Below are 15699 nucleotides of genomic sequence, written 5' to 3'. Positions count from 1 at the left end.
TCCTATCTATATAATATAATTATATAGCAATTGGTTTGCCTAATGTTTCAGCCACATACGCTGCTGCTGTGTTGTTCAGCACGTCTAATAACAAGCCCCAGGACTACAAGAAGCGTCTCTCTGTGGAGCTCACCAGCTCAATCTGCCGAGGGGATCAGAACATGCCTTGGGCTGAGGTAAGGAAAGATTTTTTAGGATTTTAATAAAATATTTAAAAGCTGATGAAAATGAAATACATTTTTAGAGCTTTAAATTTTTACATAAATGTTGTATAGAAATAGTGACTGTTTAGTAAAGCTATTTTTATCCGATTTTCAAATAATTTATTTTTAGCTGCCCGGTTTCGATGACGTTGGTCTTGGCCAGAACGAGTTCTGCCGACCCAGTGAGCAGCAGATATACCAGGGGTCACATGGGGTCTCCCAGCATGACATGAGCAGGGATCAGTCAAACGTATTGTATTAATTATTATTATTTTATAAAAAATAAATTTATTATTACTTAACTTTATGATGCCCCCGAACCAGCGGTTCTGAGGTCATATTTAAATCGCACCGTCCGTCCGTTAGTTAGTTAGTCTGTCCGTCCGTCCGGATTAGTTTCCGCTCAATAAGTCAAGCAATTGTCATCAGATCTTCACCAAACTTTATGAAAATGTGTAAGGCAACAACATCTAGGTCAAGTTCGATACGTAACGACCCTTGAATCATCTTAATTTTGTTTCTCGTTTTCGCTCGATAACTTTGGCAAATGTCATAGGATCTTCGCAACACTTCATGAAAATGTGTAAGGCAATAACATTTAGGTCAAGTTCGATAATCGGCCAAATTGACCTAGAAACTCCTGAGTTATGACCCTTGAATCATCAAAATATTGCGTTTGTTCTCGTTTCCACTCAATAACTACAGCTATTGTCAATACTTCATGAAAATGTGAAAGGCAATAACATCTAGGTCAAGTTTGATACTCAGCCAAATTGGTCAAGGTCACGGTCATCCTTCAAGGTCAAAGGTCATATATTTGTTTTCAAAGCTGCACAGTAGGAAGCATTGTGTTTCACGAACACAGCTCTTGTTTTATATATTATTATAGTATTTACCCCACTTTTACAGCGAATTCGGTTGATTAAAGCCGTGTTTATTAAGTTTTATCTATAATTAATGGCAAGGCTATAATCAACTGAACGAAATGACGTCATCAACTGCCGGACCGGGACTACTTTTTCCCACGCACCTCGTCACCTGTATTTGTCAAGTGCATCAATAATAAACACAATATCAAATGTTTGTCAATCTTAATGACCTTAAAACAAAGAAAAGTAGTAAAAACGTGTTTGTTGTCATTTATTGTCATTAAAACCATTAGTATTAGGTAAATTTAACACTATGTTGCACATAGGTTCTGTTGTTGTTGCTCCCCTTTGAAGAAGTCAGTTCGAGTTGCTCCCCTTTGACCGTGGAAAACAATCGTCTGGACCAAGACATCCTGTGTTAATTTACAAGCTGTACTCGGATATGCGTTCATCTGATTTTTCTTCAAGTTAGCACCCTTTCTACCTGGCAATACAGCTTTCCCAAGCACAAGAGAATAACGAACCACTCAGTTCGCAAATTCCTGGTCCAAAAACTTCGAAATGCAAACATTCCACCAACTGAAACCATGGCCATAACAGGGCTCAAAATGTCCATTCCATAACCAATTATTCCAACATATTTGTTGAACAGCAGCAAAAGTATTCAAACATTCTTGCTCGGTCCAGTAAATGTAACAATCCAACAGCTTCCTCTTGTTCACCTTCATGCACCGAAACAATGGCCGAAATGCAGCCTAGACAACCACTGTCTACCGTCGAACAAGTTGATCTTAATTTTCGCCCCACCCAGTCACTTCACCAGCAAATGTCTTTCTCTAGTTCGAACAACTCACAATTCTTTGGTGCCACTTTCCACATTCAAAACGTTAATGTATATAATAAGCTTAAATCCAAGTAATCCTTGTTATTTCGTCGCGAAATAACCACATATTATAACAAAGAAGCAAATATTGTGCACCTCGAGATCGACTTGATAGTTTGATATCGAAAGTGAATTGTGTGTGGTGTTAGGCTACGTTGTAAACAAATGTAGTTCCTTTTATATAAAAACTTAATGTCATATTGATATTATAAAACTTTAAGATTTGAAATTCAATATGATAAAAATTGTAATTAATAACGCTCGACTCTTTGTTACAGAACGATATTCTGATTAAAAAGAAATGATTATTTGATCAGCGGTTATTTTTGGAACGCAGAGTAATACACTGACCTTGGTTACACTACAGTCATTATCAAAGTACGACAAACACTCATGAAAACTAATTTTGTTTAAATACAAAAAGTTTACTGAATAAAAAGTGGGATAAATAGAATAATAGGTTAGTGTTGATTATAGATCAGGTTTATCATGCTCGGCACGAAAACGAAAAAGAACTCGGCAAGGCTCGTGCTTTTTGTTTTCTAAGCCTCGCATGATAAACCTGATCTATAATCAACACTAACCTATTTTTCTCTATTTATCCCACTTTTACAGCGAATTCGGTTGATTAAAGCCCCGTTGATTAAATATCATCTATAATAAACGGCAGGAAATGACGTCAATAATTCGACGAAATGACGTCATAAATCCAGCAAAATTATCCAGTCAAACTAATTTTGGTAACACAAAAAAGTTTACAAAATAAAAAGTGGGATAAATATAATAATAGATTAGTGTTGATTATAGATCAGGTTTATCATGCTCGGCACGAACACGAAAAATCACTCGCCAAGGCTCGTGCTTTTTGTTTTCTAAGCCTCGCATGATAAACCTGATCTATAATCAACACTTACCTTTTATTCCCTATATAAATTAGCCTTGTTCTGTGAAATCGTGGTTTAATGCATCTGTGGAAAGTGTCATCCCAGATTAGCCTGTGCGGTCCTCACAAGCTTATCAGGGACGACCATTTCTCCTTTTATGATATTATTTGTTTAAAGAATGTCTTTTATTAGGAAGAATCCAGTCTTGGAGGAAAGTGTTTTCACTGATTTGTCTGTTTTGACTTCACAAGCTTATCTGGAACGAGACACTTTGTGCACATGCATTAAACCCCTTTTCACAGAGCGAGGTTAGGGCGAAATTTAATACTTACACTGCATTTCTGTAAAAGCTAGGCTTAATTTGGAGGCATATCATCTGGCTTGAACAGAGCGATCCTGACTTTGATCGTCATTTTCGCTATGGATTTTTCTACCTGGGTTTAATCTCTCAAGTGAAAGCTCTAGTTTGCCATTATACATAGTGATGTTAAATTTATCCAAGTTCAAATTGACTGAAGATAGAAAAAATGTATAGAAAATAAAGAGGATATTTGTTGGCTTTTGGTAGATTATCAAAATTTAATTTACAAGCGATGAGACTTTTTTCACATTAATATATATATATATATATATATATATATATATATATATATATATATATATATATATATATATATATATATATATGTATTTATTTATTTTTCCCCCAGGTTTTGATGACCAGCTGCCAATCAAGTCCATGCAGCGCCTTGACCTTGGTAGCAAGGGTAACCAGTACATGGACGACATTAACATCGGCCCCAGCGGTGACCTCAGCTTCCCTAGCATGGGCGCTGGGACCCACGGCATGCCCATCCCCAGCAGGGGGAGACAACTATGGGGCCATGACAGGACAGCAGTGGTTCGATACGGATCTGTAGACAATCCCGGGCCAATGCCCGTACGGTAGTAGATCTATAGAGACCCTGGGACAGCAGTGGTTTTAGGATTTGTAGAGACCCGGGTTGTTGTCGCTAGAGTGGATTATCGTTGTAAAGAATTGCTCTCTCCCACTCTTAATGGGTAAGCATGAACAAAACTCCAACGGATTGTTTTTTTAAATGATCTCAAAATGATTAATAGTTTATTTTTCTACAGGTATATGTTTAATTTAGTTGGACAAACATTGTGGTTGCTATGGTTATGGCTATCATGTAAAACAAATCTGGATCCTGCAATAATTTAAGAACTTAATCTTGGTTATTAAAACTAATGGAGGTCCTCTTCTAACTTTGACAAGATTAAACCAAAAATGAGGGCTGTTTTTGTCTGTGAAAATAAGTTATTTTGGAGTTTAGTGGATGTTTGCCCCTTAAGGATTGGCGTTGGACATGTGTTTAGACTTTATAAGCAAACAAACAATTTGTCACATGACGTTGAACAACAAACACATAGTATCTGTTATGTATTTTTATGTTAATATTTAAGCGATTTTAAGGGGCTTTATAAGTATATCTACCTCTGAGTTTGACCATTGTCAAACCAAGCATATGTGCCTCTGATTTGCACCATTGACCGATTAAGTATCTTTACCTTTGAGTTGGACCATTGTCCAACCAAATATCTCTACCTCTGAGTTGGACCATTGTTCAACCAAGTATCTCTACCTCTGAGTTGGACCATTGTCCGACTAAGTATCTCTACCTCTGAGTTGGACGATTGTCCAACCAAGTATTTCTATCCATTAACACGGACTGCTCTTAACAATAGCGTTCAAGCACATGTTTTCTGAGTCGTAAATAACGGCTTTGTCGTTTCTACAAACTGATATTTCTCTGAGGCTAATGTCTATGTTGTTCCTCTAGCCTGTTCGTAACAAATATGCATTGTAATACAATGCGGTTGCCTCACAGCTATTAATTACATACTCCATACTAATTAAAGCCTCAACAGTGCATTCGGGACAATTAAACATAGTAATTATATTAATCATCAATAGGTCATGGAACTTGTCTGTACGTTAGATGTCATATATGTTACGGTATAATATGATATGGTTAACCCGAATACATATTTAATATATAAAAAACAAAGACACATTTTAAATATACTTTATTTGCCAACGTGCAACGTACACTTACATAACAAACGTTGCTAGAATACAGCCATAGAAAATACAGTACAAGCAGTCATATTACAATAATGCATGCCAAAGCTAAAGAAATGTAGTACACAAAACACTCATATTTATGAAGGTTAGTTAGCACTACAAACATAATCCACCAATTCCCACGAAGTTTTATAAATGGTTAGCAACTACTTCGCAGACCATGCATTGTATGGGTTACCTTTTTACGTCTTCAATTATAAATAAAATGTTTTATTTCAAGACATACATTAATAATTTTCAGATTTGTTTGCAAACTGATACCAATATATAAGTTTTACAATCAAAACTAAAATGGTTATCAATGTTACAATAGCAGACATGATGTGATGAAACCATATTTTAATGACCTTGCAACTCCAAAATAAATGAACAATGGTTTCTGTTTTACAGATAGTACATTTTTCTGCGACACATATTTTCATTTTTTTTGTAGCAAGTTGTTTGTCGATAGTATATTGCGAGTCAGTCTTACTTGGAACCATTGATTGTAGGAAAAAAATGTGGTTTCAAATACCGTTGCATGTAGATTGTCCCATTTTGAGCTCTCAATACTAGAAGGCTATCCCGTTTGGCTAAGCCTGTTGGTATTTCATTGTAGTGTATTAACATATTATATATGCAAAAGTTATTTTTGTTGTGCAATATTATAGTCTTGATATATACCGGAATGATAGGGAAACAATAATCATCGTTGACTGTTGCTATATTTTTGAGTTTTTTGCAATCCTCAATATTTTGAATCGCTTTAAGCATTCCTTCAAATTGCATAAAATTGACACTTATGCCAGTTTTTTTTTCAAATTCCGTTCAAATATAAATGCTTCGTTGTTATTCATGTTATCTTGAAGAAATCGTACTCATTTGTTATATCGACTAGGATTATAGAAAAGGTCGCTGTATAATTGAAAACTTGTGATTATATAACATTGTCCATTGCAAAAAGATCGATACAATTTGTGAATGATTACATAACATCTTTAAAAAATGGATTAAACATATTTCTTAAACACGACTTAATCAAGTATTTCCTAAAGTTAGCTATTATTTCCTTATACTGTTATATTTGTGAGGATTAATCCATAGCATTTACTACTTATGTAATGAGTCTGCGTAACTATAGTCATTTTAACTTAAACTTGTAAACGTGTTTACATTGCCAATGCTATATAAAGAGCTTTGTAATTTATAGCAAAAACATAAAACTAATAATTTATATTTACTAAACATAGAGGTTTTATATCTAGAAAAGTAAAGAAAATATTTTACAACAAGATTTGTTTCAATGGAGTTGTTGTAAGTATTTGTTTTTGTTTTTAGAAGGATTTTGTTTTTAAATTGTTTTGCCATAACATTTGTCTGGGTAGCATTATTGATGGTTTGTAGAATGTATGATTCACCTAAATTGAATCCATTTTTTTGGTGTTGTTCATATTTATTTTTTACAAGGGCAATCTAAGATTCAATTTTTATTCACGTATTTAGGTATTCAATAAAGTGAGGAAAGGTTGGTACGCATTTTTTGTATTTCATTTTAAATATAAAAGATTTTAATAGTATCACAATAAAGTTGAATACATCAGAGTGTATTTTTTTCTCAGTGCATGCGAAGAAAGCATGAGTTTTATTTATTTCAATTAATATGTTTTTACTGGCAAGAAACGTTTCCATCTTTTTCCATATTATTTGAATGTGTTGGCACTCCCAAAATAAGTGGTCTATTGTTTCAATATGTGATTGACATAAATCACATAATGTGCTGTTGCGAAGTTTGCATTTAAAAAGATATGTGTTTATGGGGACAATTCGCATGATAAATTTATATTGAAAGCTGCGTAAAGACATGTCGATGGTTGAAATGTGGGGAATAATATGGATTATTTTCCAAGTGGTTGAGTCTATATCGGTTAAAATCGTGTTCCATTTGTTTTCAAGAATGTCATTGTCCTCGTTTTGTAACTGAATATTGTATATGAATTTATGAGGGTATTTTGTTTTGATTATTGCTTTTGACAAAGTTTCGTCTGGTTGATTGATATCGAGGTCATGAATGCTTTCTTCAGTTTTATATTATGTTGTGATAGATGTGATTAGGGTATTGAATTTCATAAAGTCGTTGTTATTGATGTCGTAGAGGTATTTAATGTTTTCAAAATTATACATGGTTTTATTTCTGAAGTCAAAAAGTCGATATATGTATTGTATCCCTCTGTCATACCAATCGCAATAAAATAATGTTTTTCCGTTGGCTGTTATTGACTTGTTATTCCATATTATTTCCTTTTTGATGCGTTTTTGTGAATGCCGTGACTTGTATATTGTATTTGCTGCAGACCACGATGTAATGACGTCGTGAAAAAAGTGTTACCACCGCTTATTTCTGTTATAGTTTTTTCACTAAGTCCGCTTTCAAATTTGCATATATTTTAATATAATATATTATCAACACGCATATTATCACGCTTGATCCGTTATTGCCTTAATTCTTCATTTCATTTAAGGTGTTGCAAAATTTTAAACACGAATCAAAACTGAAATGGACTTTTGTAGGCACAAAGACTATTAAATGGCCTTTAAATTAATGCGTAAACTTCTTACTTTCCAACAGAGTTATAGCATGTGGCCGCAATAAATTAATTTCAACCTTGATTTGGAAATGAGACAGAAGTCAACAAAGTCGTATATACATGTCAGCAAAACATACCGAAATGTTTGACAAAGAGTAGCTCAGATAACGATTCAATCAATGCGTTTTAAAGAACAAGCCTTGAAGATGCTGTGTGCAAAAAATCTTCTAAAAATGTCAACTATTCATCTCTTTACGCAGACTTGAACATCAAAGTGATCCGCTATGGGTAATGATCTGGTAATGGTAACTTGACTGTACATAAAAAAGGTGACGAAGTGCGTGTGCGCGCATGCGTATGAAATGTGAACAAATGAAGGGTTCGAAAAAAAGGTGAGGTTCGAGAATAGATACTTTAACAATAGATCTAATTGTTTTTTGTGGTGATAATAGAACAGTTGACGAATGACGTCACGCGCACCTGCAAAGTTTAGACTACGCCCACTGGTTGGCAAAAAGAGGTACAATTCATAGTAAGCGCATATAGAGAAGGTTGACAGAATCATCATTTTTAATGATAATCATGCAAAATATCAAATATGATTTTACTAATTACTTGTGAATAAAACATAAGCATGCAAGGCAATCCATCTTTGGAACAATTATATTGTTGTTATTATTTGTTTTTACTAACAACGAACTCCGGAGTGGAACACAATCTAAGAGCTCGATATATGGTGACCACAAAAATCTCTCTACTTGACATTTCTACGCGACCATTTGTCGTAAAAGCATTCTCATTAATTGATTTCTTTTCAGAATAAATTAAAATTAATGAACAAAAACAAATAAGGATGAAAACAAACAACCAATAGGTCGATTATATGTACGCAACATAGGGTAACTGATTGTAACCTTTATATGTCTGAAAAATCTTACCTTGTTACACATTAATTCAATTCTCTTGATTAATGTGATTGTTTTATTTAAGTGTTCACACTAATTTTGACACTCTTTGTTGCAGCATTAATATCCCGGTGTTTAATTGCACGTTTGTTCATCACAAACCGATTATCTCGATATGATAGGATACTGTCCAAACAAACAATTACAAAGGAAACATGGTCTCATAAACCCAGGGACCTATACTTATATCAGTGTCTGGCCATTAAACACAAGTAACGATACCTCCATGTCATCTCTTGGCATATTGAGCAGTCATTTAAGCCAAATTTAAAAGCTAAATACTGAACAGTTGCTTCAATAAAATATTTTAACATTAAAAAAAGAACACATTTGTCGGAAATGGATATACAGGAACTAGTGTATATATACATATATATGAAAATTTAATCAAAATAATACATTGTTTAATAACTATGCATTTAAAATATTGTGCAAATTTACTGCTACGCAATTAAGGTATTTAACGGGTACCTTCAAAAGTACACTCCGCTATTACGTGTATTCACCATCATGAACACAAACACAACAGGTAAAAAAATAATTGCGTAAAATAAATTACATGTATGCATTTTCATAAAACGCTAGATTTTTATCACTCTGTATTACTAGTAATTAGATTTCAATGTATGTATACATGCAAAGATAGTTCAATTTGCATAATATGCAGCGATTTTCTGTTCGTATGCTAAAGTGTATTTATATTGTCATTCAATGTAAACGAAACAAAAAGTCATTCCATGCAAAAGAAAATTACCTCAATATTAAGAACTAATAATGTATTCCGCTTTTTATGACTTTGTTTTATAATTGATTAAATGCACCTTTGACACTATCGATCGCTGATGAAAAATAACACTATCCACGCCACTTATAATTAGAACACAATTTATATATGTTTTATTATTGTTGAAATATATTTTTTAAGTCTTAATATCAGAAAGAATACCTCTAATTTAATGTTGTGGAATTGTCAATATTTAGTCTTCTGATCACGTTTACAATATGCAATTATAACTACTTTGTATTTGTATGAAGAGGAAATTGTATTTGTGAATAAACATTTATTTGGTACTAAATATGATATTTTTGCACTATTTTTTAAGAGTTTTAATGTTTATTTCGGTTTTATTACCAATTTATTGACTAAACAAAAGCCCTTTTTTATGTTTTACGTTACTGTAACCAGTGTTTTTGCCAACCAGTCAGTGCGCATGCGCAAAAAAATCCCGAATGGAAACAATAACATTCAACTGGTCTATACAATATAGGTGGGGCTTAAAAGGTACTCTGGTTGACCCACATGGCACAAGACCATGTCAACTTTAAAATATGTTTTTCAGTGAGTCAGAGATTAATGCATAGAATTAAGCTCTTAATATTTAAAATTCTTCCCACCTTTTGAGTCTAAACTGCAGGAGCTCCAGGTCCACACCTTGTGATATGCACGATAATGCATATTCATTATCACACACTGTCATGTAATTATTCAGGTGAGGAAGGAACTAAGAAATATAATACATGTACACAATTGTTCACGGCTTTTTAACCCTAAAAAATGCAGCAGAGGTAAACCTGTTGTGAAAAGTTGATGTTAAAGAAATTAACAATAATCTTCAGTACACTTGATTGACCACACAGACTACGGCTAGATTGCACTTTACCGGTACGCAGTTGTGTTTACGGCAGTTCCTAAAACGCGTACGGTAAAACGCATACAATATATATATATCGTCGAAAAACGCATACGATATGAACGCGCGGTAGCCCCCGATATTAAGGAAATATATAGGATAAAAAGGATTATTATGTTTAAGGATTATTAGTTAGGTTTTGCGGGTTAGGGTTCGCTTTTCCGTTCGTTTTTACGTACCGGTAAAGTGCAATTGCCCCCAGAATATATCCACAGGCAGCAGTATCATAAATTTGCCCCCCCCCGCACTTACCCCAGGGGTTCCAGATTGTTAAAAGTAAACGTATTGTGTCTGGTTTGACTTTTCAACAACAAATACTGACATAAATACCCCTCGTATAAGTATTATATAGTGTATATATAATTCCTTTACGAAAGGTATTTTTGCAAACTGTGTTTTTTGTCAATATTCATTGTTGAAAAGTCAAACCAGACACGAAACGTGTACATTTAAAAATCTGGAACCCCTGTGGTAAGCTCGAGGGGGTGTAGGGTCCGGGGGGGGGGAGCAGAGCAAATTTATGATACTGCTGCCTGTGACTAGATCTACAATACTGTAACGACACTGAATTGCACTTAAGTATGTGAATAATTTCATGATTGTTTAATTAATGGATTAATTTTTTTTAAACATTTTACCAACAAAATGTTTTTTTTAGTACATACATAAAATACAAAAAAAAATCGATTATACAAGTGGATTATTGCCATTCGATCCAAACTGTTTCCTGTAATTTACAGTGTAATTGTCAGTGTTATGTGTGGATATTTATGAACTGTGACAACATGTTCGTCCACAGACATGATGAATTTTAACATGAATCTTGGACAAACATTTGTCAGAGCAGCAAGTACTGGTACTCGCATGAGGATGGTGCAACAATCTTGTTAAAAATCAATCTGGTTGTCACATATTTTCGTGTCCTTAAAATATTCAACATATTGCAAGCCAATGATTTGCCTAGATAAACATATTTTAACATAAACTTGTAACTGTTAATTACAGAAGGCATATCGCTACCATATAGCATTAGCTCAAAAATATTGTTGAACAAAAATGTAATTCTATATTGACAAATTTTTGTTTTATTTCTGGTTTGATGGCCATGAAATGAGTCAATATACATAATATTGTATATTATATAGAAGATTATTATTAAAAATCAATTATTTGAAAAAAAAATAGGCGAACTAAAAAACTTACACACAGTAGCACTAGACAGCAAAATATTGAATAAAGGAAGCTGGAAAATGTCTAAAATTGATATTGTATTTGATTGATTACATTGATGTTAACTGTATTTTGAATTTAACATACATATATGATTACTCAAAAAGGTGTTTTTTGTATAAAGTTATATGGAAAGCCCCATCAAACTCCCACGGGGTTCTTTGTAAATGGGCGGGGTAGCCCCGTCAAACTCCGATTGGAGTTCATTGAAAATGGGAGTTTTACGGGGTCCCCCGTCAAACCTCCTACGGGGGACCCATCAAACCTCCAATGGGAGTTTAATGGAAATTGGAGTTTGGCGGGGCCCCCGTAAATACCCACGTGGGGAAGAAAATCTACCAACACTATATTTTCTTATTTAAGTACATATTTCTTACAATTATGACATGAGCATGTGTATTTGTAAACATTGGAACAGAAAACAAAGCATTATATTTAAAATTATTTTTTTGGTAAAATATAGGTAAAATTCACCCGTCTGGAAAAATCTACCGTGGGAAAATTGCAATTCTTAACGGGGGAGCCAAAACCCCGTTGGAATTCCATGGGGGATGGCAACTTTATCATCAAATAACTCTTTTTTCCAAAAACATTGTAACTCTTTTTTTCAAATATATGTATGTACTCATTGCCCCCTACAAATATGCAAAATTTCATAACAATTGTTCAATAAAAAAAAAAATGTTTGCAAATAATCTGGATTTGCAAACTTAATCTGGATACTAGTTAGATGTTAAAGTTAGCGTTGTGTTAATATATTTGTAGTTTTTCGTTTTCAATGTAAGTGGACATGTTATTAACGTTTGCCAATATGTTTTTCCCACAAATATAATCATATAAGGCAAACGAATGGAAATACAAAGCTAATTTAACAAATAAATAAAATACACATGTTTCGTTAAAGTTATTGAACTTTAATAAATCCTATCGTATGAGTTGATTTGAATGCGCCACCTAATGCAGACAGTTTTCTCTTACAAATATGCTATCGCGCCTAATAAACTTGCATTACAAAGAAATATTTCAAATATCGTCAACCCATGTTTATAACATTAGGCTCTGTGCTTTGTTTGTTGTTCAAAAACCCATACCTTCTGTTTTTTATGAGAAAATAGAGGAAACGTGTGGAGCTGGATTAGTACAAACAGAGATTTTAGCTGGTGAGAACAAGGGCATATTCTGCATTATGTTTATCAAGAAATCAAATACGAGTAGTGTACCCTTGAACATGTCGATTGTAGATACAACACACTTTGTTGAGATATTAACTAACATGTTAAAGCGTATAACATATATATTTGAATGAAATTCCGAATTAATTAACACACATGAAATACATAAACGATTTCAGTATACACTTAAGTCATTGAGGCAGTGCGGGGACATTTAACTATCTTTTGAAATATGTGTCTAAGACTCTCGAAGAATCAATAAACAAGGACTCTAGCCCAAACACAATTTACATAAAGCTGCTCATAAAAATCATGTTCCAAATAAAAACACTTATTTCAAATATTAACATTCATTTATTTTAAGAGGATATTTGCAAACATTATTCTGTTTAAATGATTACACAGTAATCTTTAAGTTAATGTCCCCTAAAGCGTAAATGGCATGGTCATGAACATAAATATTAAATCGGTCAGTAAAGTTAAAAAAATGCTATTAGTATACCAATAGTCCCATGACCTTTTGTACTTCAGGTACTTATATGTATTAAACTTCCATTAAATCTAACATGTACATACCATTATACTCTTTACCGATATTCTCATTATCTGCATGTTTAAATTAACAGGCGTTTAACACACACATCTGTCTTCATTAAACAAAAACATAAGTAACACACAATATCATCTGTGCAAATTATATATATATATATATATACTGTTTTATAACTATACACTTTTTTAACTAATCAATCATGCATATTTAACCGTCAATTACACCAAACATGAATGGTGTAAATTGACCCAAAAATACTTTCTTTATTTACATGTGTAAAGCTTTCAAAAATGTAAATATGGTCAAAAACATGTAATCATAAACTATACATACATTTTAGCTAGCTGTATCACACGTGTATTATAACACTGAAGTTTAAAAAAAAAATAGTGTTTATTTTGCTGTAAAACATTAATCATAAATTCCTTTTTTTTTTTAAACCATTAAGATAGTTCGTTAAAATGTACGAACTACATCATTAAAACGAACAAGTACATATGATCAAGGTTAGTGTGGTAAATAATAAAAAGCAAAAGTAACCCAACGGAATTAATAGCACGCTGGATATGTATCACTCATAAACAAAGATTAATACTACATACACAACTTCGATTTGCAATTGTACAGCCGTTCCTTTTTTTCAGCTGTTGGTAAAAAGACATCTAATTTGTTATTAAATTCATGAATTGTTAAAACTTATAACAGATTTAGACCTAACATATACATCTTCGTTGAACATTTGTTTTTATTTATAGGACCCACAAAAATCCAAACATGTAAGTGGTAAGCAAATAATAATGGTTTTACAGTAATACCTGTTTCATTTTCAAAATGTTCCAAATGTCGTAATGAAGAGGCCACTGAGTGTAGGATATGCATCCGTTATCAACACACTTTTCTCTAAAGAGAACACCAACAGGTTGCTTGGATATACCAATAATACATGCGACGCGCTACTCGTGAGTGTGAAGGCGCACTAACGATTGCATTGGAATAGGAGTAATGGAATTTGTTTCCGACATTGCCAGTGATTTCTTTTTTTGTAGATGGTGCCTTGCTTTCAATACATTTGGTGATTTGGTGTGATTGTGAGCTGAATAACATTTTTACATTGTTAAATTGTTTTTTTCATGTTAAATTGTATATGTATTAATAGCATTGATTTCGAAAGGACAATGAAGGGTTGCTTTTCGAGACTGGACGATGATTTTACCTGATACATTTTTCTGTGTATTTATATGAAATTCATCAAAGAATTTCTTTGAATAATAACTTGTGGTGTCTAGTAGATTGAATTCAAATATTAATATAGAAAACACATACAACTGTATATATAGGTTTATACATTTTAAACGATAATGACTTTGTAATTTGTACTTTTGTTGAATTTGTGACATTCTGCCTATTTGGCGTGTTCAACGCCTTGCCTATGTAATGCACCAATGTACCAAAAACACAAAAAAGTCTTACCCATGCAAGCTTTGCGTTCATGGCATAAACTCTGCAATTGTTTCGTCCAGTAGCCACATTATTAATTGCACCACAATTGCTACACTGTTTGTGCAATACACATGGCAGTCCGAAATCCCTGCTTTCTTCTGTGTTAAGTAAACTTATGGGTTCTTGACAAGCACACCATGCTGAAAGCGATTCGGCCAATGTGTCGAGTTCAACGACAGGTTTACCAATTTTCCAACTGGCATCGCTGTTTTCACATGTGGTCACGCTTACCGACGATCCGATAGAAAAATCATCAAAATAACAGTGGTCATACTAGAAATCCTGATTGTCGGTTATACGTTCATTTAAATCCACATTGTTCTGTTCTTTGGAACGTTTTTGGAAAATTTACCTTTTAGGTTTCGTTTTGTATTCCTAATTTTATCCAAATTAGACATTTTAAATGAAAATAATTAAGCAAACTTCAATGATATCTGATTCAGTGATATCAGAACAATGGCGATATCTTAGTGTAACATAGCTGTGGGGAGGTGTAACAGATAGGGACCGATTAGTTTCACGACTCTTGATGGTGTTTCTGGGAAAAATGCTGGGGACAAACGCGGGACTCTGGGGATTCTAAGATCTGTTCCCTAAAAAAGAAATTCTCAATTATACCAAACGGGTTGCAAAAAAATTAATTGCATAACATTTTTAACAATAGTAAATAATATCCTAGGGGGGATAATATTTAATGTAGCCGAAATATGCTTATGATATAAAATTACAGCTAGAATAGGACATATTATGTCCAACCAACGTGATGACATATAAAAATTATGCAGAAATGAATATTCAGGATTTAACAATGGGACACGGATGTAAGGTGTAATGATGTACTTTACATTAAAATACATTATGTATAATTTACAACATATATCGGAAATGTATAAATGTAAACTTGGCCAAAAATGTGCTCTGTTGTTTTCACTAAAATAGATGCAAAGACAAAATGTGTACCTCCAACAAAATGAGCAGAGCACACAAAAGAATGTGCCTTTGAAGCGAAAGGTACTGTCTTCCCGTTATCGTCAAT

The 15699-nt window shown here is 33.3% G+C and overlaps 1 protein-coding gene across 1 annotated transcript in view; it reads left to right on the top strand.

The window, feature by feature from the left end:
• Positions 1-11751, top strand: part of LOC127831137 (catenin beta-like) — a 49906-nt gene extending 38155 nt beyond the window's left edge. Inside the window, 4 exon segments of the mRNA XM_052356127.1 lie at positions 52-176; positions 334-442; positions 3547-3779; positions 11563-11751. Coding sequence (XP_052212087.1) covers positions 52-176; positions 334-442; positions 3547-3779; positions 11563-11751 — 656 coding nt within the window.
• Positions 11752-15699: the final 3948 nt, after the last annotated feature.

The sequence above is a fragment of the Dreissena polymorpha genome, chromosome 5 (genome assembly GCF_020536995.1).
Source record: "Dreissena polymorpha isolate Duluth1 chromosome 5, UMN_Dpol_1.0, whole genome shotgun sequence".
Classification (NCBI taxonomy): domain Eukaryota; kingdom Metazoa; phylum Mollusca; class Bivalvia; order Myida; family Dreissenidae; genus Dreissena; species Dreissena polymorpha.
The sequence above is the reverse complement of the archived record's forward strand: the minus strand, read 5'-3'. Positions and strand labels throughout refer to the sequence as shown.